General features: G+C 36.3%; 1 protein-coding gene across 5 annotated transcripts in view; it reads left to right on the forward strand.

The window, feature by feature from the left end:
- Nucleotides 1–26,056, forward strand: part of FAF1 (Fas associated factor 1) — a 472,685-nt gene that overhangs the window by 150,584 nt on the left and 296,045 nt on the right. For all 5 annotated transcript variants that reach the window (XM_044770763.2, XM_044770762.2, XM_044770761.2 and 2 more), the window contains one exon: nucleotides 9,633–9,838. In XM_044770763.2, coding sequence (XP_044626698.1) covers nucleotides 9,633–9,838 — 206 coding nt within the window. The remainder of the gene's footprint in view (nucleotides 1–9,632; nucleotides 9,839–26,056) is intronic.

The raw sequence follows: 26,056 nt of genomic DNA on the forward strand, positions 1-26,056 counted from the left end.
AGAGATAAATGTTCATATTTCATAGATGAGGAAACTCCACATTAGAGAGTTTACATAGACTCGCCCAAGGTCACAAGTGTAGTAGGTGGTGGAGTCTGGTTTGTCTCGTTTTGAAAGTCATGCTCTTTCTTTTATACCACTCTGTTCTCTTCAAGGTCAGTAAGCCAGGCATGTCACAACTTTTGTTTTAATACTTTTTTCTTTAGATAAAGGAGGTGAAATTTAATATGTGTATATAACCTCCTTCTCCCACAGTTTTGTTTTTACAGTTATTATTTTAGTTGTAAGTGAGTAGAGGTAGATATTATTATCCCTCATTTTACAGGTAGAAAGAATAAGGCCTGAAGTGACTTGGCTCAGATTATACAGCATGATGTTGATGGAGTCAGGCGTATAAGCAAGTCCTCTGCCTCATCCTCCAAACCTTATTTCACTAGACAATATATTGCTAATACAACATATTTATAAACTGTGTAACTTATGCAGTCATAAACGTAAACCATTCATTCAGTCATAAACATCTAGTGTGTGCATGTATTTTTACTGTATCTTAGTATAATATTTTATTTATTCAGCATATTGTCCAGAGCCTTTTTAAAAATTATTTTTGGAGATAGTTATTGTTAGAAAGAAATGTTAATGAATTGCTTGTATCAGTAGAGAGCAGATTCTATGTTTTCTAAAAATTTTATGAATTAATAGTATAACTTTAGTCGTTGACTAAGGGGTGGTATTTATCAGACATTTATTTTATGACCCAGACAGATGTACTATATGTTTCTTTGTCCATTGTTTAATTCATTGAGGAAACCTAGAGAAGACAAAGCTTGTTTTCAAACCTTGACCATTATGCTTTCAGAATGTATAAATGCTGGTTTTCTGATTTAGAAGATAGCCATTTTGCCTGATTAGTTTTTATTTATTGTCTTCTGTGATGCCCATATTAAATATCTGCTTTTTTCTAAAGATAAATTTATCTTTAAAACACGTGTTGTTTTTTTAACCTAAAGATTTTACCATGGGATGGACGTTTAAAAATTGAAATAAACAAGTGCAGAGTTTGTTTACTTTGCTTTGTTCACTGCCTTCCAAGGACCTGTGTGGTTTGTAAAGGAAAGTTGAGTAAGGATAAAAACACTCCTGTATAGAACTAAAGTAGATTTCTCCATAGAGTTTCCCTTCCCAATCAGTGTCTTTTTCTGTTGTTGAATTATTGATTAACTAGAAAAAAATAGTGATAAGGTCATATTATATGATGGCAGTCTTCATAGATGAAAAATCTTAAAAATAGTTTTTTTGGTTAACAATACTGGATGCCTTTGCAGTCTTTGGATGTCATTGAACGTTAGTCAGAACTGATAGGACCATTCATCAACTGGTAGTCTCTCTTCGTCTAATTTTTTTGGGATGCTTGTGAAAAACTGTAATGTAATTTCGTTGTTTTTTATTGATCCTGAAATAGAGTAATTATAGCCAATAAGAAAATTTTCAAGTGATAACTTTAAAAAAAATTTTCTTTGTGGCTGACAGGCATACCAAAAAGCTTGCTCTGATTAGAAGTGTTAAACTGTCTCCTAGTGTTAGAGTTAAGAAAAGAAAAAAAAAGCACGCTAAGAATTTTGAAGACAGGAAATTTCATATAGGGAATCAGAGACACAGATGTGGAGCATGTTGAGAGTAAAATCCAGATATAATGACTGCAGGAAACAGCTGGACCACCAGTCCCAGGTGGAAGGGCACGAGGGAGCCTAGGGGGTGAGCAGACTTATAGCAGCAGCATCCTCTGAGAAGGATGGGCAGAGCCTGGACTGTGTGGACCAGGTCCAAGGCACCCCATTTCAGGAGGCCTGCTTCAGGACCAGCCTGCTCAGGAGAACCCCCTGCTGACCACCGAAAAGCACAGTCACTCCTAATACTAGAGGAAAAAAGGGAGAGGTTGGGAGAGGTTTAGGTTAACACAAGTTTGATTCTCAAGAGGAACATGGCCCCAGACATATGAGAAAGAAGTCCTCTCAGCTGATACTGGTACCTCTGACAGAAGGCAGAGACTTGTTTTGAAGTATCAAAAGAAGCTAGAAGCTTGCACTAAAGGGTGGTGCTGAAACAAAGTGGGTGCCATTGTTACAGTGATGTCATTGCTAGGGTAATGTTGATAGGATCAGTGTGCAAATTGAAAAAGAAAATTTTTTGTCTGTGCATGCACATGTGTACTGCTGCAGTGCTTGTTTCTGTTACTGGTCATAAGGCCATGGTTGATATTTACCTGTTTCTTCCACTATTTATTCTATATTCCCTCTGCCAGTGCTTCAGATAGTCAAGGTTCTTTACCTCTTGGGATATCTCAAACGTTCATTCTGTAAGAGTTGGAATCCTCAGTGGACCTGCCCTTTTTTTTTTTATTGGTTGTAGTTTTCCATTAACCTTATTATTGGACATGCCCCAGAAAATAATCCATTGTGTAGCAGAAACCCAATTTTTTCCTTGGTAATCAGGACCAGTCACTTCAGTTAGTACCTCCACCTTTGCTAGTTGATTCAGTAGCATGAGGAATACAAAATGACTGAGTGGCATTCTCAAGTTCTAATTCAGTGGACAGATTGTGGAAACATTACATCTCTGGGACCTATGATCTCTGAACCACCAGATCCAAAAATTGCAGGAAGCAAAAATTCAATAAGTTATTAGGCGTAATAAGAGGAACCACTACCACCACTTATTCCCATACCTGTGTTTTCTTGCAATATATGAAGTATCACTGTGTTTTGGTCACTGATATAAAGCATATACCACATCCTTTAAGGTGGATCTCCAAGCTTTGAGGGTGTTGTCTTCCAACCTGTGCCTAACTGTCTTCAGCAGGCCATTCCACTGTTCTGTCATGCTAACTGTTTCTGGGTAGTAGTATACACAAATGATGCCAGTGCTGTACTTCTTTTGCTGTGAAATGAGTTTCTTGGTTAGAACCAGTGTTGTGTGGGAAGCCATAGATCAATAAGGCATTCCCTAAATCCATCAATGATGGTGCTGGAGGAAGGACTGCTGTCAGGGAAGTCAATATCATATCCAAAAAAGTGTCTTTTTAAGTGAGAACAGATCATTGCCCTCTTCATAATAGAAGCTGTCCCTTACCAGATTCCCGAGGAATGGTGCCATATTGGAGGCTCAGTAGTAGACTCTGTTGTTTCCAGTTTAGGCACTCAGTAGTTTCCCTAGCCAGATTCAGACTTGATGAGGGGAAATTGATGTTGTTGTGCCTATGCCTAACCCCCTTCCCTATTGGTGTGGACACATTGTCCATTACTGCACTGAGTAGCTCTGGAGTAGCAGGGGAAGAAAGCTGACTGACATCAACAGAACAATGTCATCTTATCCACGTTGAGAGCCTTTTTGTTCAGTGGATAGCCTATAGGCAGCATTCACCTTGGAAACACATATGTCCCCATTTTGTGTCCATTCAGAAAGATTCATTTCCATATCTCTTCCCTAGACTTCTCTGTCATCCAGTTTTCCTTTTATTCTTTCCAAGTCCTGATCAGCTGGCCAACCCATTAACTATTGCCCATGCTTCAATGTAGATTTGTACCTCAGGCTCTCCTTCTAAATGAAGTAGTCAACCTGTGGTACAACCTTAAGTTCTCCCCACTGAGAGGCTTTTCTTTCACTACTGTCTTTCAGGTATGTCTTTGATTAGGGCTGTAATGTTTCAGCAGTCTATTTTTGGTTGGTGCCAGCATGTTATACATAATCATTTTTTACTTTCCCAGTCTGACTTTTTCTTCCTCAGTTAGCTTGGTTATCTCTTATGTATTGATGGGAAGTGCAAGATAACAGCAACTGACCTTTTGCTGTGACATGCTTCTGACTACTGGTCCCCAGTAGTCAGAAAATTTGCCAAAGTGACAGGTGCCTGCATTTTTGTGGTGCATATCGTCTAATCTCTAGCGTGCATGTGTCTTACCAAAGCATCCAAGTACTTAAGACTTTTGCTCTTAAGGACTAGTGTACCTTGTCATCAGTAATGTTGTTTTGTGAAATGTTTAGGTGATCAAGATTTCTCCAGACTAGATTATTATGACAGAGAGCAGAAGAGTTGACATAATCTTCAGGAAAAGACATTGAAGGTATATTGTTGACCCTACTGTGTGAAAGCAAAATCCTTGTTGTGGTGCTTACAAATTAAAAAAAAACTATGTGCAAGATCAATTGCTTTCTATTGTCCCTTTCTATGTAATAACCCTAACTCTATGGATCAGGAAGCCAATATGGAATGTATACCTGTTACTGAGTGTGTTTCTCCCAATTGTATATTCAGGATCTGGGGGGAAAACTGCAGGGTAGGTTGACAGATTCTTTGAACCTAGTGTGAGTGGATTTGGGTGAAAACTTCATCTACCACTGTAGTCTTCCACTTTTATATCCCCAGGAATTAGTATAACTTTAGAGTTAGCATCTAGTAATCCCCTAAAGATCCAAATATTTTCCTTTTATCAATACAAAAATGCTCTAGTAAATGGCTACAGGTCTCTTAGGGGAAGTCTTAGAGGAGAATTTACAATATATACATGTGGCTCTGTTGCATTGTCTTTGAGGGGACTAGGGACTTTATGTCTGTGAATCAACTTGTGTTTGGAAACTTGGTGTGGCTGTGACTCTGCATTGTGGTTATGGAAGTCAGGATTTAGGCTGCCAGGTCTAGGATTTCTACTGTTTATAGATGAAGTAATATTTTAGTCAACTGACTTTTAATTTTTTTCCTTAGAAATACCATGTTCAATTAAGCACTATTAAAGATCTCTGCAGATCGAAATCTTCTGATTGCCACTTTTTGTCCAGGCTGTTCATTAACATAATTGCTCCCATTTTTTTCTTGTTAAATTCTGCCTTTTGACTTCTGTACTCTGGGATCTCATCATGTCCATTAGGGAGTCTTTTTCAGTGGTGACATCTCCCCATGTCATTCCTAACTCATGGAAGATAGCCACTGCAGAGTTTTTCAAGAATGCAGATTCTTTTACTACTATATTTCTCAGTGCTTTAGTGCAGTGTCCCCTGGGGCCTCATGGATGCTGTAGTAGGAGGAGGTGTGTATACTCAGGTTGTATGTGGTAAATCCACTCGAGCATACCTGTTTTTCTCAGCACATGGATTTCTTCTATGTTTTGCCAGGAAAGTTCAGGGATTTCATCCTTGTTAAATGTAGACTCCTTTGGGACTTAAGTTTCATTCAGTCAAAAGCAAATGATTAGAGGTACTTATAGCTGCTTAAGCAAACATGTTATATTTGGCTCTATCCAACCTCTTTAGGTTAAACTCACTTCAAGTTTATTTCCATACCTATTCCCTAGGTTTTTGCTGATATAATTTATCAAAATCTTATAATTAGTTTTGTATATAAACTATCTTCTCTCAGTTAAGACATTGTACGTGTCTTCTTGGAGCATACCTAGATCTGATTTTGGAGACAATAAGGAGTGTTGGGGGCAGGTTTTGAGAATAAGCATTCCCTTTCAAGGTAATTGTCTCAGGTGAGAGTATTAAGTCTTCCAGCAAGAGGAGGCTGACCTTCTCAGTCCGGGGGGAGGAGCTGTTTCTGCTTATGAAAGAAGCTCGGAGAGAGACTCCAGGTGTTCAAGATTTTAATCTTCATTTGAGTCCACTTAGGTATCCTTCTTCTGCACCTTAGGTCCCACTCTCAGCAAGACAGTGTCTTAACTTTCACAAAAGAGACTTCAAAAATTGTAATTCTGCAAGCTGCAAAATTAAATTTTGGGTCTAATTCTTAGCAGGATAATACCTGTGGTTACAAAAATAAGAAACTCTTTTTAAAGGGCCACTTCAAAAGCTCTGTAGCTTTCTTTCTCTTCCTCCCTCCATCCCTTCCTTCCTTCCTCCCTCCCTCCCTCCCTCCCTCCCTTCCTCCCTCCCTCCCTTCCTTCCTTTATTTGAGAAGAATTAGCCCTGAGCTAACATCTGTTGCTAGTCCTCCTCCTTTTGCTGAGGAGGATTGGCCCTCAGCTAACATCTGTGCCCATCTTTCTCTATTTTATATGTGGGACGCCTGCCACAGAATGGCTTGATAAGCTGTGCGTGGGTCCGTGCCCGGGATCCAAACTGGTGAACCCCAGGCCACTGAAGTGGAGCACGCTAACTTAACTGCTATGTCACCAGGCTGGCCCCAAAAGCTCTGTAGCTTTCTTATCCTGGATTGAACTGAAAGTTAAAAACCCTAAGTGCGTCATTTTCTTTTGTAAGTTCTCCATTAGAATCAGAAGCAGCTAGCCCATAGTCCTTGTTGTCATCATTATCACCATAATGGTCAAGTCAAACAGCTGTTTGGTCCCTTTAGGCACTTGTTTCAATAGGCATGTGATCATAATTGACTACAAGTGATAATTTAATTAATCATTATGCTAATACATGGCTTAGATCAGTAGTATCCCATTTTCCATTGGCAAGGAGCTCAGCAGTGCATTGAAGGTCAAGGACATAATCGAGCTAATTCCTGAATCCTGTTTCCTGGGACGTCCATTATCAAGAAAATGAAACCACACAAGGGTATTTCATCAGAGGGAATTTAATGTATGATTGGTTACACAGGTATGGAAGACTGAAAGAGCAAAAAGGTAAAACTGAAGTAACCTTGATATAATAACTTCTTCAGGAAGTTACCACTCTTAGTTCTAGGGAACAAAGGGATTAACAGAACTTTGAAGCTCAGAGAGGCCACTTGGAGCTGAGGATCAGACTTCTGTGGAATGCATACTGTCCAGCTGTTACTGGTATCTCTGGGTATGTCAAGAAACTGGTTTAATAATGAAGCTGGTTATAGGCTGAAAAAAGCAGAAACTGAAAGCTAGAGGGTGATGCTGATGGAAATTCATGCAAGCAGAAGGAAGTCTTTACTCCTGTCCTCCTAACTACTAATCTCTTTCTGGGATCCCCTAATGGCAACATCTATCAGGAAACCATATGCCAAAGGAAAAACATAATTTTGCAGAAGCCTAGCCCCAGCATCACAGAATAGACTATAGAAGGGTGTATTTGGAGTTAAGAAAACAGTAAGTCAGTGACCAGCCTCCTAACTTTAGCTATTTTTTTAAGTATGGAGAAGTTGTGACAAAATTTAGAGATGTGAAGTATCATTGCCCAGATTCTGTTCATAGCTACTTAGGAGCTCACTCTGAATTCCAATAGTGATGTTCTTTCCTGCTTTGGACATTTTCTCTGTTCCCATGTCTTCCTTCCGAGATTACTTTTCTTGAATCTAACAACTGCAAGAAAGGGTAGGTTTTTGTCTTTGGATCAGTGATTGCTAGAGTATCTGAACTCTGGTGAGATCTAAGCTAGTCACTTTCAGACTTTTTTGACTATGACCTATAATGAGAAATCCCTGGAATCCGAAACACACGTATACAAATATGTACTAGAATCAAAAGTTTTGTGAAACAATATGTGGTCCTAACTATTAAGTGACATACACTGATAATTTGAATTCTATTCTATTCTTTAAAAGACTGATCACAACTCGTTAAATCAATTATGTAATTTATGATTTGATAAACACTGATCAAAGCAATAGTGTGAAGTAAATATAAATACTTTCTCCTGCTCAATTGTATGAACAGTGCTTAATTTGCCATGTCTTTTCAATCTTGTTGTTTCTATTCAGGTTCCCAGTCCATTGTTTATCCTTAAATTCAGGAAGAAAAGATGTTTTTGAACTGAGCTTGTAGTTCTCGTGGGTGGAAGATATATACAAAAATGATGTTTCAGTGGAAGCATTCCTCATGTTCCCTCCCTCTCTACTTCTCCCAGTGAAGGAAAAAAGTGACAATATGTATGGTATATTAAGTCAGAGAAAAACCAAATTATTTAATAATTATTCCTTTATCCATTAGTTTGTCAAATATTTGAGTACCTTCTATGGATAAAATCTTGAGCTCAGTGCAGAGGATATAGCTGTTAAAAACACAAATATGAGCTTTGTCCTTGTGGAACTTATATGCTAGTGGGGAACTTAAGTGTCACATGATTAATTATACCACTAAATAAATAATTATTGATAGTGGCAAGGAATTAGAACTAGTCTGAGGTAGTAAAACATGCTCTGAGTTGAAAAACATCCAATCTGAGATATAAAGGATAAATATAGTTAGCTAGAGCAAAGACGGAGTTTTCGGATGGGATGGGAAGGAAAGAATATTCTTAGAAGTAGTTTATGTTCCCCCATGAAATGAGAAGGATCAAGGTGAGACAGAAGAAATGAAAGGCTGTTGTGGCTATTAGCATAGAGAGATGGAGATAGCATAGCACAAGGTAAGGATGGGAAGACAGGATTAAGATCATACAGGGCCTAGTATGCCACTTTATTTATACGAAGAGCAGAGTATTGAAGTATTGGATCAATTGGAGTATTGAAGAAAATGATATGAAGATATTTCTGTCTTTAATTTCACTCTAGTGGTGGAATGGAATGAAATGCAGGAAAGCAACGGCACACATGGCAAGATTAGTTAGGAGGCTGTTGCAATAGTCCATACAAGAGGTGATTGTGGCTTGGACTAGAATGGCAGCTTCAGAGGAGAAAGATGGATGACTTATCTAAAAGATATTTAGGAGGTAGAATTGAAAGGACTAATTAGATGTGGGAGTTGAGAAAGAAGGAGTCACAGATAATGCCAGAGGTTTCTAGCTTTAGTAGCTGATATGAGGAATAATGGAGGAGAATCAGGCTTGGGAAAACATTAGTAAGTTAAACTTTGGGTGTTCTAAGTTTGAGGTTTGAGATCTTACTAGGAACCAGGCACTGTGCTAGCTTTTCATACACAGTTTCTGATTTAATCCTCACACGTATTTTCCATTTTACAACTGAGACAGCTATTAAGTGGACTGAGCCAGGGTTTCATTTTTATTTTTTAAGAAGGGAGAAATTTGAACATGTCTAAATGTTATTGAGAAAAATCCAGAAGCAAAGGCCGTGTTGAAGATACTGGAAAGAAAAGGGACAATCCATAATGTAGAGCTAATGAGAAGATGATTTTAGATTTTGCATAGATAGAATGATGTCATCTCTATTTTATGGGAAGAGAGAAAAAGAGTGCATGTGCAAGTTAATTTGTGGATTTGATGTCAGAGAGGTAAGGGAATTTCCTCTTGATGGCGTCTATTTTCTCTGCAAAGTAGAAAAAAAGATATCTTTTAAGACTGAAAAGTGAGATAGGGAGAAGGGAGGTTTAAGAATGGTAAAGTTTTGAAATAGTTTTTACGGAAAGCAGAAGTAATAATAATTCAGTGAGTAAATGAGAGTGAGTGTAGATACTGTTCTTAATTCAAAGTTTAAAATGTTATTTTACCAACATCGTAACAACATAAGGCAAAAATCTAATTAAATGCTAAATGATGTACATGGTACTGATAATAAACATAGAAAGGCAAGGATAGGAGGGAGAGTAATGTGGCCTTTAGTCACTCGGAAAGATTTCATGGAGCAGGTAGAACTTAAGTTAGGCCTTGATGCACAGGTTGGTAAATTTGATAGGAAGAAAAATACAAGCCAAGTATGGAGTGGGTCCTTAGTGGTCATCTGTAATGATTTGGTTGATAATAATCCTTCTTTTGTGTCAATATTTCAGTGACTATGGAGGCGAGACTATTCCAGGACCTGCATTTGATCCAGCAAATCGCCCAGCTCCAGCTCCTCCTTCCTCTTCCTCTTCTGCGTTTCGACCTGTAATGCCATCTAGGCAAATTGTTGAAAGGCAACCTCGGATGCTGGACTTCAGGGTTGAGTACAGAGACAGAAATGTTGATGTGGTACTTGAAGACAGCTGTACCGTCGGTAAGGTTTTTCCTATCATAAAGCCTTCACCAATAAACAATTCATTAGGTAAACGTTCAGTTCATATTCTTTTCTTTTGAGTTGACTGCCAACAAGAAGGGGAAAAGGCAAATTGAAACTGATGTTTTTTTCGTACAGATTATTGTGCTCTATTTTGTGTTGAGATTTGTGTTGAGATTGACGTAAGTTTGAGAGTACGTTTTTTTGTTCCACATAAATGGAATGGTATATGATACTGTTTTAGGGCAGATGCACATCAAACATCTAAGAGCTTAAAAAATACCATATTTATTAAGTACATTGCTTAGCGGATTTTATGGTTGAAGCTCACTGATTTTTCATTCTATGGTTAATGAAAGATGAGAAATAAGACACATTCCCATCATTCCTTCTCCCTGCCAACTGAATAAATGCTTCAGTACTATCCTGTCAAAGGAAAATCCAAGTGTTGTATGCCTGCCATTTTTGGACAGACTTTACCAAATTTCTATAGAGAAACTATGTTGAACTCATATGTGATTCAGATTATTTGATTCATGTTTGTTGTAGAACCAGAAGTTATATTAATTTCTGTTTTAATGTAGTTTTTCCTTAAATCTAAATTCCAGATATTTCAAAAATTTTGTCTTTGTTCCTTTAGGGTAGATTCTTTCTTAATTTTATTAATTGAGGTACATTGCAGAGAAAAGCAAGGCTGTTAAAAGTGATCATTCCCAAATGCTAATCAGATTGTTATTCCGTTATTTAAAGCCATTTAGAAACTTTGTATTGTTTTCAGGATAAAATTCAAATATTTTAACATGGCCTGTAAGTCCCTGCTTGTTCAGGCCTCTACTGTATTTCTGGTTTTCATCTATTACCACTCTCCTCCTTGCTCACCATGCCTAAGTTGTAATGGACTTCTTTCAGTTCCTTGAATAGGTTATTAGCCCACTCAGGGCCTTTGTACCTGTGGCTCCTTCCACCTGGATTCCTCTTCTAGTCCAGCCATGACTCCCTGTGCCCATCCTCATGCCACAAAATAGTCTCCTGTACATTCCTTTTTTCTTTTTGTTAAAAAAAAACACATGATATGAGATCTACCCTCTTAACAACTTTTTCAGTGTACAGTATAGTTTTATTAACTATATGCACATTGTTATACAGCAGATCTCTAGAACTTTTTCATCTTTTTCTTTTTTTTTTTAAAGATTTATTTTTCCTTTTTCTCCCAAAGCCCCCCGGTACATAGTTGTGTATTTTTAGTTGTTGGTCCTTCTAGTTGTGGCATGTGGGATGCTGCCTCAGCATGGCCTGATGAGCGGTGCCATGTCCGCACCCAAGATTCGAACTAGCGAAACCCTGGGCCGCCGAAGTGGAGCGCGTGAATTTAACCACTTGGCCACGGGGCCGGCTCCCAAACTTTTTCTTCACAGAACCTTTTTAATGTAGTCCCACTTGTGTATTTGTACGTTTGTTTTCTGTGCTTCTGATGTCATATCCAAGAAATCACTGGGAATGTTACAGAGCTTTTTCTTTTAGGAGTTTTATAGTTTCAGATCTTATGTTTAAGTCTTTAGTCCATTTTGAGTTAATTTTTGTGAGTGGTGTAAGATAAAGGTCCAGTCTCATTCTTTTGCTTGTGGATATCCAGTTTTTCCTGCACCAGTTGTTGAAGAGACCATCTTTCCCCATGGTATAGACTTGGCACCTTGTCAAAGATCATTTGATCTATATGTGTGGGTTATTTCTGGGCTCTGTTCTGTTCCATTGGTCTATATGCCTTTATACCAGTACCATACTGTTTTATTTTGTAAAATGTTTTGAAGTCAGGAAGTACAAGGCCTCCAGCTTTATTCTTCTTTCTCAAGGTTGTTTTGGCTAATCAAGGTCCTTTGTGGTTCCATATGAATTTTAGCATCATTTTTTCTATTTCTGCAAAAAATGCCATTGGGATTTTGCTAGGGATCATATTCAATCTCTAGGTTGCTTTGGGTAGTATGGACATTTTAGCAACATTAAGTCTTTAATCCATGAATGCATAATGTCTTTCCACTTATTTATTCTTTAATTTTTTTAATCAATATTTTGTAGTTTTCGTTGTACAAGTGTTTCGCCTCCTTGGTTAAATTTATTCTTATGTATTTTAGTCTTTTTGTTCTGTTGTAAATGGGATTATTAGTTTCCCTTTTGGATTATTTGTTGTTAGTGTATAGAAACATAACTAATTTTTCTGTGTTGATTTTGTATCCTGCAACTTTGCTGAATTCCCTTATTAGTTCTAGTAGAGGGTGTGTGTGTGTGTGTGTGTGTGTGTGTGTGTGTGTGTATAATCTTTAGGATTTTCTACATATAAGATTATATCATCTGCGAACAGAGAGAATTTTATTTCTTCCTTTCTGATTTGGGCACCTTTTATTTCTTTCTGTTGCCTAATTGCTCTGGCTAGGACTTTGAATACTGTGTTGAATAGAAGTGGCAAGAATGGGCATCCTTGCATTGTTTATGATTTTTAGAGGAATAGTTTTTAGTTTTCACCATTGAGTGTGATATTAGCTGTGGGCTTTTCATATATGGCCTTTATTATGTTGAGGTAATTTCCTTCCATTCCTAGTTTGTTGAGTGTTTTTATGATGAAATGGTGTTGAATTTTGTCAAATGCTTTTTCTCCATCTGTTGAGATGATCATGTGATGTTTTTCCCATTATTCTGTTAATATGGTGTATCACATTGATTGATTTTCATATGTTGAACCATCCTTACATTCCATGGGTAAATTCCACTTAGTCTTGATGTATGATTATTTTAATGTGCAGTTGAATTTGGTTTAGTGTTTTGTTGAGGATTTTGCATCCATATTCATCAGGGATATTGGCCTGTAGGGTTTTTTGTTACTGTTGTTGTTCTTGTAGTGTCTTTTTTTGGCTTTGGCATCAAGGTAATGTTGGCCTCATAAAATGAGTTTGGAAGTGTTTCCTCCTCTTCAATTTTTGGAGAAAGTTTGAGAAAGATTGATGTTAATTTTTGTTTACAATCCTTGATAGAATTCTCCAATGAAGCCACTTTGTGCTGAACTTTTTTTTGTTGGGAGGTTTTTGATTACTGATTCAATCTCTTACTAGTTATAGGTCTGTTCAGATTTTCTATTTCTTCATGATTCAGTCTGGGTAGGTTATATGTTTCTAGGAATTTACTTATTTCTTCTAGCTTATACCATTTGTTAGCATATAATTGTTCATAATGGTTTCTATGATCCTTTTTATTTTTGTGGCATCAGTTGTAATGTCTCCTCTTTCATTTCTGGTTTCTTTTTTCTTAGTTTAAGCTAAAAGTTGTCAATTTTGTTGATCTTTTCAAATATCAACTCTTTTGTTGATTTTTTTCCTATTGTTTTTTCTATTCTCTTTTTATTTCTTTTTGCTCTAATCTTTATTTTCTCCCTTCTGCTAACTTTGGGCTTAGTTTGTTCCTCTTTTTCTGGTTACTTAAGGTGTAAATTTAAGTTGTTTATTGGAGATCTTTCTTCTCTTTTAATGTAGGTGTTTACTGCTATAAACTTTCCTCTTAGTACTGCTTTTCCTGCATCCCGTAAGTTTTGATATAAGTTGTGTTTTTGTTTTTGTTTATCTCAAGATATTTTCCAACTTCTCATTAGATTTCTACTTTGCCCCATTGGTTGTTCAAGTGTAAGTTGTTTAATTTTCACATATTTATGAATTTTCCAGCATAAATGACATGTTAGGTTACAGACAAGTCTTAACAAATTTAAGAAGATTGAAATCATACCAAGTATGTTTTCCAACCACAATATAATAAAACAAAATATCAATAGCAGTTTTCCTTCTACCCCTTTCTTCTTAAATTTATCAAAACTTGTTTGTGACTTAAATGTCATCTGCCCTGGAGAATGTGTGCTTGAGAAGAATCTGTATTCTGCTGCTGTTGGGTGTAATGTTCTGTATGTCTCTTAGGTCCATTTTGTCTACAGTGGTGTTCAAGTCCTCTGTTTCCTTACTGACCTTCTGTCTGAAAGTTTTACTCATTATTGAAATCCTGTACTATTATTGTGTTGTTGTGTATTTCTTCCCTCAGTTCTGTCATTGTTTGTTTCATGTTTTGGGTGCTTTGATGTTGATGTATATATGCTTATAATTGTTACATCTTCCTGGTGAATTGACTCTTTTATCATTAAATAATATCCTTCTTTCTCTCTTGAGACCGTTTTTGACTTACAAACTATTTAGTCTGGTGTAAATATGGCCACCCTACTCGCTTTTGGTTACCAATTGCATACAATATCTTTTTCCATCCTTTAACTTTCAGCCTGTATGTGTCCATGAATCTAAAATGAGTCTCTTGTAGTTAGCATATGTTTGGATTTTGTTTCTTTAATCCATTTACTCATTCTGTCTTTTGACTGGGGAATTTTAGCCATTTACATTTAAAGTAATTACTGAAAGGGGAGGACTTACTATTGTCATCTTGTTAATTATTTTCTTTCGGTCTTGTAGCTTTTTTGTGCCTCTTTCTCTCTTGCTGTCTTCCTTTGTGTTGGTTTCTTTTGTAGTCTCATGCTTTGATTCTTTTCTTGTTTTCTTTTGCGTATCTTCTAAAGGTATTTTCTTTTTAGTTACCATGAGGCTTACATAAGACATCTTATAGTTATAACAATCTATTTTAACCTGATCACTTCAATCATATACAAAAACTCTACTCTTTTACTCTCCCTCCCTTTTTATTATTGATGTCACAAATTACATCTTTTCATATTATGCATCCATTAACATATTTTATAGTTATAATTGTTTTTTATACTTTTGCTTTTTGAGTTCTCTACCAGCACCACTCTTACAGTAATTTGTATTTGCATACAGTATTCTGTAGTTGTCTATTTACCTCTACTAGCAAGCTTTATAGACTTATGTTGTTGTCTAGTGTCCTTTTGTTGCAATTTGAGTACTCTATTTAGCATTCTGCCTTCCTTTCTTTCTTTGGTGAGGAAGATTGGCCCTGAGCTGACATCTGTGCCAGTCTTCCTCTATTTTGTATGTGGGTCACCGCCACAGCATGGTTGATGAATGATGTGTACGTCTGGGCCAGGATCCAAACCAGCAAACGCTAGGCTGCTGAAGTGGAGTGCACATGAACTTAACCACTACACTACAGGTCAGCCCCTATTTAGCATTTCTTATAAGGCAGGTCTAGCATTGATGAAGTCTGTTGGCTTTGGTTTGTCTGGGAAGGTCTTTATTTTTCCTTAATATTTGAAGGACAGGTTTGTTGGACATACCATTCTTGTTTGGCAGGTTCCCCCCCCTCCCCCCCCCCCCAGCACTTGGAATATATTATTTTACTCCCATCTGGCCTGCAAGATTTCTGCTGAGAAATCTGCTGATAATCTGATGATTGTTCCCTGTGTATGGCAAGCTTTTCTCCTGCTGCTTTCAGATTTGACAATTTGAGTTTAACATGGTTTGGTGTGGGCTCGGGATTCATTTTTGGGAGGATCCTTTGTACTTCATGAATTTGCATGTCTGTTTCCTTCCACAGATTTGGAAAGTGTTTGGCCATTATTTCTTCAAATAAGCTGTCTTCCTCTTTTTTTCTCTTCTCTGCAACCTCTGTAATGCATGTATTGGTCCTTGAATGGTGTCCCATAAGTCTTTTCAGCTTTCTTCACTCTTTTTCATGCTTTTTTCCTCCTCTGATGGGGGTAATTTCAAATGACATGTCTTCAGGTTCAAGATTCTTTCTTCTGGTTTATTAAGTCTGTTGTTGAGCCTCTTTAGTGAGTTTTTCAATTCAATTATTATATTCTTTAGCTCCAAAATTTCTGTTTGGTTCTGTTCTATCTCTTTGTTGATATTTAGAGTGAATTTGTCTTTTTAAGGTCACCAAAACCCTTCTACTGATATTTGAAAAATAGATTTATTTATGTTTACAATAGAAATTAGTCAGAATTGACTGTGCTTATTACTCATGTGGATTTTCAGTAATATTCCTAAGGCATTCTTGGTGTATTAGTAGGGGATACTTAAGTAGGGTGGTACTAGGTCTTTGCTTTCTTAGTTGTTAGTTTAGAGTATTTTTATTATCATAGGGGAAGGAATGCAGTGCCATATCACAGTTTTTCTTTTAAATCTTAAAATTATCCAAGATTTTTATCTGTTTTAAGAAAACTGGAATGCAGTCTAGTTAAAGTTAAATAAATTTTAACTGATATTTATGTAGCATGTGGCTGAGTAGTTAACAGTGTCTTATTTCAAAGTGGCCTGGTTCTTTTTGTTGATGGAATATTTGATGTATGGTGGAAGTTCATGGATATTTTGATCACTTTGAGTCACTTTTTCATTGGTTCACTCAGTTGGAGTGAAATCCCCTGCTCGTTTCAAGGATAGTGATCACAAATGCTGGCTTCTCTGGATTATGTATATTAATGTTACACTTTATTCTATCTTAATTTGGAGAAAATGACTGTGGAACTACTTTAAAGCTTTGTTATAGAAATTTGTGATAGAATTTCCAGGGATCACATCTTGTAAACTGTTGGGTTTATAATTCACTGTAAAAGCAGTGAATTTGGTTCATTGTGTCCAAGTATGGTAGAATAGAAGCAAACAAGTCATCATTCTGTTTGAAAACGAATACAGTTAAAATAGTTACAGATAGGGCCTGGCCCCATGGTCGAGTGCTTAGGTTTGCGTGCTCCGCTTCAGCCACTCAGGGTTTTGCCGGTTCGGATCCTGGGTGCGGACATGGCACCACTCATCAGGCCACGCTGATGTAGCATCCCACATGGCACAACCAGAGGCATCCACAACTAGAACCTACAACTATGTACTGGGGGACTTTGAGGCAGAAGAATAAAAAAAGAAAAAAAAGAAATAAAAAGAAGATTGGCAACAGTTGTTAGCTTAGCTGCCAATCTTTAAAAGAGTTACAAACATGTTGTAAGTAAGATTTGATTCAAAGTGAATTGTAAACCAGATGTTGTTAGTGTATGATATGCACTTTCTCCTGCTTCTCCTACCTGTTCCAACTTTTTATTTGTTCTAGATTATAGTTATTCTCTTATTATGAATTACATGCCAGTCAGAGAATCATGTCATGTACCTTCTTTGTGTTCACTGTTGATTTGTTGATGTGCATCACTATGGAAGGCATACTCAGGATATTTGGGACTTGATAAAGGTATTTTTCCTCTTTCACTTCTTCCCTTGTATTTGATTAATGAAGTTCTGTTAGTTTTATCACAGTTATCACTTGAATCCCTCTTTTATTTTGATCCCCTCTGTTACAGTTCAGGAATTAATTTCTTTCATGAGTTATTCAAATCATTTCTCTAATTTCCATTCTTTCAGTTCCTTTCTAACCATAGTATTTTATATAGTTGCCCTATAGTGATCTTTCTAGAATATAGATTTCCTCATGTGTCTTTCAGTAGTTCCCTATTTCCTACATTCTATTTGATTTGCCTGTTCGTGTTTTAGTTTTCTGGAAAACTCATACTCATCTTTCAATACCCCACATAAATATTTCCCCTTTATGAAGCCTTTCCTAACCTCCATGGACATAGTTGATTCATCTCCTGTGATCCCATAAAATGTTGTGTATACTTTTAAAATGGGTTTGAAAACATTTTAGTCCTTCTTTGTGTTTCCTATTGCCCTTCTGAATGTTAACTTCTCACACTCAGAGACCAGGTCTTATTCTCTAAATTCTTTCTTCAAGCCAATGTTTAGCACAGAGTAGTATCTGTTGAGAAAATAAATGGCTCAATAAATGAGCATATGTATATTAATTCAGCTACTATAGGAAATTTAAATAATATACTCATTAAAGTTTATATGATCTGCAATGTAATTGTTAGCTTATAGACCATCTTATTGTTATTAAGGAATTGGATAAATACTAACTTTTATGTATACGTATAAATATTAAAATGCAAAGGGATGCTAAATAAGATAGTGTGGCTTTTTATATTACTACCAGGAATACAAACAAAGTATAGAAAAGCAAGCCTAAAGGCAGCCAAGAACTTTATATCACAGTGACACCTAGTGGTAATTACATTTATCTGTTAATGTTTTTAGTGTTCTATTTATTACTGCAGTTTCATTTTAGTACAAAATCCTTCTGGATTTTCTCATCTTGAATAAATTTAAAGAATTATTTTAAAGTCTTAGTTATTCTATAAAATACTATCTAGTCTGAAGTAGTGGGATCCTGAGGGTAGGAGTTACTGTGTATTATTATGTCTGTAATATCTAACAGTGGATTTAACGTAACATACAGGCATTTGTTCAATAAAGTTTGTTGAACCAGTGCTGTCAGCAAACCTACTTTTGCTTGGCCTATTCAGTATAGCCTTAGTTCCATTTCTGGAATGTATCAGAAAAATAGGTATGTTATTTGAACCATTTGCCTTATTTTCTTCTCTGTTTTTAATCTACTTTCTTAAAACTACTTTTATTATATTGGATACCATTTTAGTTTTTAAAAAATTAGATGAGTATGGAAAGAGTTAAAACATTCAGCGAGTGCATTTTGAGCCTGAAAAAGTAGTTCAGGATATTTCAAACCAGTTTTTGTCTTGAATCTATAAACTTAGTGTTTGGTGTTAACTCCGCAACTCAGATTAACTATGTAATTTTTGGCACATACCTTAACCCCTCTGTGTCTCAGCCACTCTTTATGAATAGTAAACACTATATAAGTAGGGGTTTTTTGGTTATTAGTACATGCGAAAAGAAGGAAAGAGTAGCAATCTTATTTTCCTTGCGCAGATGTTGTGAGCATGAAATGACAAGAGAACTGATCATAGCTTGTACTTTGGGGGGAGAAAAACAGCAAATGTTGTGTATTAATAGCATTATTCTTTAGTTCTTCTGCAAACTGGTGTCTGTTGCCTGCATGCCAACAATTGTGCACTCCCCAAATTATTTATAAAATCATTTTAAAATCTAAGCAGCATCTCAAATTGTGGTCTTAATGTGCATAGTTTATTTTAACTTATGCATTAGAAATGGTTCTTTAGATTCACATTTTTAAATACTGTACTTTCCGTAAAAATTTTTTGAAATAGAGAAGTATATGAAGAATGAAATGAATATCTTCCCTTTCTTTCATCCTTACTCCTTGCTGTTATCAGTTTGGTATATAGGTTAAGGTTGCCATTTTATAAAAGCCTTTAAACTTTACTTTATTTAAAATGATTGTTTCCCCAACTACTTTCATCCGTCACATCACTTTTGTTGTCTTATCTTCAAAGCAGCACAATAAAGATCATAAGCTTAGACTTATGTTTCCTAACATCTCTATTTTCTGCCATCCATCTTTCAGTGTCCTCTTCTCTGATACTTCCTTATCATCTTACTTTGAAAGATTCTAAGATAAGCTCTTTCTTTTTAAAGGAGTAAACATACATAATGTAATGGCTATAATAGTAAATAACACTTTACTTTCCCAAGGTCATATTTAGCAATAACTCCTGCAAATTAGGAAGTAAATTCCAAAAGACTTTTGTGTGATCAGAATAATTCATTTTATTATAGATGTTTGTTGATTACTTGGGGCTTAATATGCTAAATTCTTGGGCTATGCTTAAATAAGGCAGTCTTTATCCTAGAGGACTCCACAGTCTATATTTGGATAGGAGGAGGGAAGAAGACATGGAAATAAGGGGCATTTATCCATTCATTCACTTATTCATTCATTCATTTATTCACACATACACATACACACATTGCATACTGTACACCAGCCACTATGTTCACTGTGCTTACTTCCTATAATACAACCCTTACAACAACACTGTGAGGCAGATGTTACTTCCCTTATTTCAAAGATGAATAAACTGAGGCTCGGAGAATTCTTGAACCACGAATTCAGTCTTAAACTGAATCTAGAACTCATGATCTTTCCAATGAAATAATTTCTATTATGAAAGTATATACAGAGTGCTATGAAGATATTGAAAAGGAAGCAGTTAATTCAATTTTAGCTAGTGTCGTGAGAGTACGAGAAGGGAATATACAGGGTTGTGGGGGTGGTCAGGAAAGATTTCAGAGAGGGACCAGGCTATGAATATGAGTCAAAATATGACGTGGAAAAAGTAGGGGGAAAGTTTATTCTAGGCTAGGACAAGCACAGAGGCGGGAATGATAATGGTGTGTCTGGAGAAATAATGAGGAATATGCACTCTTGAGCATAAAGTTAGTGTTGTGGTCTTCAGTTAGCTAAAAAGTACACTTAAATAGAACCTCTCCTTTTCCACCGGTAACAGATTCATGCTACCCTTCTTTTGATCCTCAGTCCCTGCCTCTGCCCTTTTATACTCATTGACTTACTTATTTTCACATTACCTTGAGATAGCCAGAACCAGTATCCCCATTTTATAGATGTGAGAACTGACAAAAGAGAGTAAGTGACTTGTTGTTTCATGGAGATTAATGGGTTTGGAGGGATCTGTAAAAACTATTTGGTCTAACTGGCCATGAACTAAGCAGTCTTTTCCACATTTTTGTCTTAGGGCCATCTGGTATGTGTTTAAATACTTTTAGCAATGGGATGCTCATTCATTTTAAGGCAGTAATACCATTGTTCAGCAACTCTTGACTAAAATTTTATAAATAAAAACATTTTTTACACCAATCACATGCAAAAAAAGAGGTGCCAGTTGTTTGTGTTTGTTTTTCCTTATGGTGAGCTGCCACCTGTAAGCTCCATTCCTTTGACCTCACTTTGCTTTCAGAGACAGATTATACAAGGTAAATACATTTTCTCTCTTGACAGTGCTTTAGATATTAAAAGATGGTACTATTTCTCCTCATTTCTTTAGGATAAACATCTTCAATTCATTCAACCGTTGCACAGAGTTGTGTTGAAATTAAAATGCGTACTATATGGGGATATAATGTACAGCATGGTGATTATAGTTAATAAAGTCATGCATTGCTTAACAACGGGGATGTGTTCTGAGAAATGCATCATTAGGTGATTTTGTCATTGTGCAAACATCATAGAGTGTACTCACACAAACCTGAATGGTGTAGCCTACTGTACACTAGGCTATATGGTACTAATCTTATGGGACCACTGTCGTAAATGCACTCAGTCATTGACCAAAATGTTTTTATACAGCACGTGACTCTACTGTATTGTGTATTTGAAATTTGCTGAGAGTAGATCTTTTTTTTTTTTTTTAAAGATTTTATTTTTCCCTTTTCTCCCCAAAGCTCCCCGGTACATAGTTGTATATTCTTTGTTGTGGGTCCTTCATAGTTGTGGCATGTGGGACGCCGCCTCAGCGTGGTTTGATGAGCAGTGCCATGTCCACACCCAGGATTTGAACCAATGAAACACTGGGCTGCCTGCAGCAGAGCCTGCAAACTTAACCACTCGACCACGGGGCCAGCCCCTGAGAGTAGATCTTAAAAGTTCTCATCACAAGAAGAAAATTGTAACTATGTGAGGTGATTGATGTTAACTAAACTTATTGTGGTAATCATTTCACAATATATACATATATCAAATCATTATACTGTAAGCTTGGACTAATGCAATGTTATATATCAATTATATCTCAATAAAATGGGAATAAATGCGTACTCTAGGTGCTAGTTGTTGTTACAGTCATTTTTTTCTGAGGCATCACTTTCAGGTACTTTTTTTTTTAAAGATTGGCACCTGAGCTAACAAATGTTACCAATCTTCTTTGTTTTTTTTCTTCTTCTCCCAAAGCGCCCCAGTACATAGTTATATATTCTAGTTGTGAGTTCCTGTGCTTGTGCTATGTGGGACACCACCTCAACATGGCCTGATGAGCGATGTCATGTCCACGCCCAGGATCTGAACTGGTGAAACCCTGGGCCGCCGAAGCAGAGCGCATGAACTTAACCACTTGGCCACGGGGCTGGTCCCCAGATAGTTTTTCTCTTTAGAACCATGATTCATTTTAGGATGCCAGTGCTGCATGTACGATGTGACACTTACATTAGTGCCCAACTTGGGTTGAGAGAGTACAGTTGATCTATTCTCTTCTTTGATTGAGACATGTCATTTCTATTAATTTAACCTAAATTAACTTTTGCAACCACGTTTTCATGATGTTTCAGAGTCTCACAATGAAATGGTGATTGATGTTACTTCTCGCCCTGTGTGCTTTCTCTATACTTTATATATCTTTGTATGACAGTTGTTCCATAGTTTCTTAACAAGTCTGTCTTTCTGTTAGACTGCGAGTTCTTTAAAAATGGACATAATTTCTTCTTATCTTTATATCATGCTTGGAATTTGGCAGTAGTAGGTGTTAATGAAATATTTGTCGAATGCATTTATTGAATAATGGGATGGAAACTTTTAGAGTTAAAAAGTATCTTCTCCTTTGCTTTTTCCTTTCTTATAGTTTGCAATATTTTCTTGCTGAGGACTTCCTTTCCTACAGACCCAATTCCTGTACAGCTTGAATTTATGATTAATTCAGAGCATTTTACTTGCCTTTCTAAGGCCAGCTTGTTTGCCATCATAGTGAGCTGAAGTCTGGAGAAGAGAAAGCAATAGGAAGATGCACTTAATGTACGGCATGGCTAGTTATTACCTCTTCTGTCAGCTCAGCAATCTCTTGTAAAAACTTAGTGCATCTTGGTATTTTAGGATTGCTGTACTTTTGAGCTGATCCTCCTTCCTCCTTTTCTCACCCAACGCTCTCCCCTTTTAGTCATTTGTGCCATTATAGGATGTTAGACTGTTCCACAAACAGATTTGGTTTGGGAACTCCTTTATAAGCTTGGAAAATAGATTTTTAGTTTGGATAAGACCAAGGAGACCTACCCATACATTATTTAATTCTTGGTCTAAAGATATAAAGATTTACATTAATTCAAGGGTATGTGGTAACCCAGGAAAAATAGAACAAATTCCCTGGCCCTTATTTCCTGGCTTGGTCATAACAATAACTCAAACACTGATATAGACTTATATCAGCCTGCGTTTCTCCAGGATTCTTAGGCATGTAGAAACCTTGAAATTTTTGTCTGTTTTTTTTTGTTTTCTCTAATCAGATTAGATCCTTTGCCCCTTAACTGTTCTGTCCCAGAAATACCAACTCTCAATCAGATAGCCTCCTAATTATTTTCTCTACCTGTAGTCTTTCTCCATTCTAGTTTTTCATAGTGCTTCCTGCTCTCCTTGTATTTGTTTACACATGTTTATTTATTCAATAAGTATTTTCTACTCTGATCCAGGTACATTATTTGGTCTGAGTTATAGCATGGAGAAGAAAACAGGCATGGTATTTGTCATCATAGAACTTACAGTCTAGTAATGGATATAGGCATAACCAATTTATAAAGAATAAATTGAAACTTATGATAAGTGATCTCTCAAGAATACAAATATAATCATGTCACTCCTGTGATTGAAAAAAATTTCGTGTACCCTATTAACAGGCTAAAAAAGAAAAACCATACAATCATCTCAGCAGATATAGAAAAAGTATTTAACCAATTCAATATCCATTTGAAAAAAAACTCTCTAAAATTAGGAATAGAAGATAGACTCCTCAACCTGATAAAGGACATTTGAAAAAATCTAACACCTAGCGTACTTAATGGTGAAAGATTGAATGCTTTCACCCTAAGATTGAGAACATGGCAAGGATGTTCACTCCTGCTGCTTCTGTTCAGCATTCTTCTGGAGATCCTAGACAATGCAATAAGGCAAGTAAAAGAAAGAAAATACAGATTTAAAAGGAAGATTTAAAACGAGTTTTTTCAAAGTGATATAATAATCTATCTATAAAACCCCCAAAGAATCTACAATAAAGCTGTTAGAACTAATAATTGAGTTTAGCATGGTCTCAAGATACAAAGTCAATATGACAGTCAATTGTATTTCTTTATATTAGTGACAAACAATTGGAAAATAAAACTTAAAAATAATACCTTTTTATAATATTATTTAAAAAAGGACTTAGGGATAAATTTAGCAAAAAGTATGCAGGGCATTATACTGGAAAGTACACAACATTGCTGAGAAATGTTAAAGACCTAAATAAATGGAGAGATATATCTCCATCTCCATTTATGTTTATGAATTAGAAGACTCAATACTGTTAACATGTCATTTTTACTCATGTTGATCCATAGAATGAGTGCAATTTCAATAAAAATTCCAGCTTTTTTTAAAAAAAAATAGATGTTGATGAATTGATTCTAGTATTTATTTATTTATTTATTTACTGAGGACGATTAGCTCTGGTCTAACATCTGCTGCCAATCCTCCTCTTTTTGCTGAGGAAGATTGGCCCTGAACTAACATCTCTGACCATTTTCCTCTACTTTATATGTGGGATGCTGCCACAGTGAGGCTTGATGAGCAGTGCTAGGTCTTCTCTGAGGTCTGAACCTCTGGACCCGGCCACTGAAGCAGAGTGCGCAAACTTAACCACTATGCCACCTGGCAGCCCCTGGTACTGACACTTTTGAAGACAGTTTGCTGTAGGATCTGATAAATTAAAACATGTATTTACCATATGACCCAGCAATTCTCTTTCTAAGTATTTACTCAAGAGAAATGAAAATATGTTCCCGCAAAGACTTGTACATGATCTTCATTGCAGCTTTATTCATAATGACCCCAAACTGGAAACATTTCAGTGTCTATCAACTGGTGAGTGGATAAACAACTTCTGGGACAGTCGTGCAATGGAATACTACTTATCAATAAGAAGGAACAAAACTGCTGTTTTAATACCCTCTGCTAATAGGTTTCATCTTTTCTGTTCCCCATTCAATTCTTTGCTCTACTGCTAGATTTTCTTAGTTAAAATCTGTAATGAATTCCCCATTTACTCAGTATACATGGTTAAAATCTGTCACTTGGAAGAACGTCTTGCAATAGTTATTAGTTGCTTTGTTCACCCTTTCTTTCTTGAGTTCTGGGATGGAAATTGCCTCCCTTTGTTTTTAAATACTTCATTTCCACCCACATTCCTGCTCCAGTGTTCATTGTAGAAAATTAATGCAAAGTATGAAAAAAAGTAAAAATTGCCAGTAATTCTGCTTCTAACTACAGTTAAACATTTGCTGCATTTATTTCCAGTTTCATTCTATCATATTAAATCTGTATTTTACAAAATTGAGATAGACTATATTCGATGTTTTATCATCTGCTTTTTTCACTTGTACTGTTACATCATGATCATTTTCCATATTTTAAAATACGCTTGAAGTTTTTAAAGCCTGTACCATGATTTATTGAACCATTCTCTTTTTGCTGGTTATTTTAAGTTCCTCTCCCTTCCTGATCTTTCACTATAATATACAGCAGTGAACTTTGTTGAACCTCAGTGATTCTTTTTCTTTTTCTTTCTTTTTTTTTTGGAAGATTAGCCCTGAGCTAACTACTGCCAGTCCTCCTCTTTTTTGCTGAGAAAGCCTGGCCCTGAGCTAACATCCGTGCCCATCTTCCTCTACTTTATATGTGGGAAGCCTACCACAGCATGGGGTGCCAAGCGGTGCCATGTCCGCACCCAGGATCCGAACCCACGAACCCTGGGCCGCTGAGAGGCGGAACGTGCGACTTTAACCACTGCGCCACTGGCCAGCCCCTATTTTTCTTAATACAAATGCATAGAGGTGCAATTCCACTTGAGAGGACATGTGCAGTTTTGAAGTTTAGGTGTATTCTACCAAATTATTCTTCAGAGGAGCCTTATTAGTTTAAGTTGCTGTCAAGAGGATGCTAATTTATACTCTTGCCAACAGTTTGTGATATTTAAAAAACAAACCTCAAAGACCTAAACATAAGGGATAAAATGATAAAAAAATTTAGAAGACAATATTAGGGAAAATCTTAATAACATTGGTTTTGGCAATGATTTCTTGTATATGATACCAAAAACACAGGGACAAAAGAAAAAGTAAGTGAATTGGACTTCGTCAAAATTAGACTTTCGTACATCAAAGGACAGTATCTACAGAGTGAAAAGCAACCTATGGAGTGGTAGAAAATATTTGCAAATCATATGTCTGATAAGGGAGTAATATCCAGACTATCTGAAGAACTATAACTCAACAACAAAAAAAACCCCAATTAAAATCATTCCCATCACAAAAAAGAAATGATAATTATGTGACATGATAGAGGTGTTAGCTAATGGTACAGTGGTACACCTTAAACTTACATAATGTTATATGTCTATAAAAAATAATTTTTTAAAAAAATGGGCAAAGGACT

The sequence above is a fragment of the Equus asinus genome, chromosome 5 (genome assembly GCF_041296235.1).
Source record: "Equus asinus isolate D_3611 breed Donkey chromosome 5, EquAss-T2T_v2, whole genome shotgun sequence".
In the NCBI taxonomy this organism is placed as follows: domain Eukaryota; kingdom Metazoa; phylum Chordata; class Mammalia; order Perissodactyla; family Equidae; genus Equus; species Equus asinus.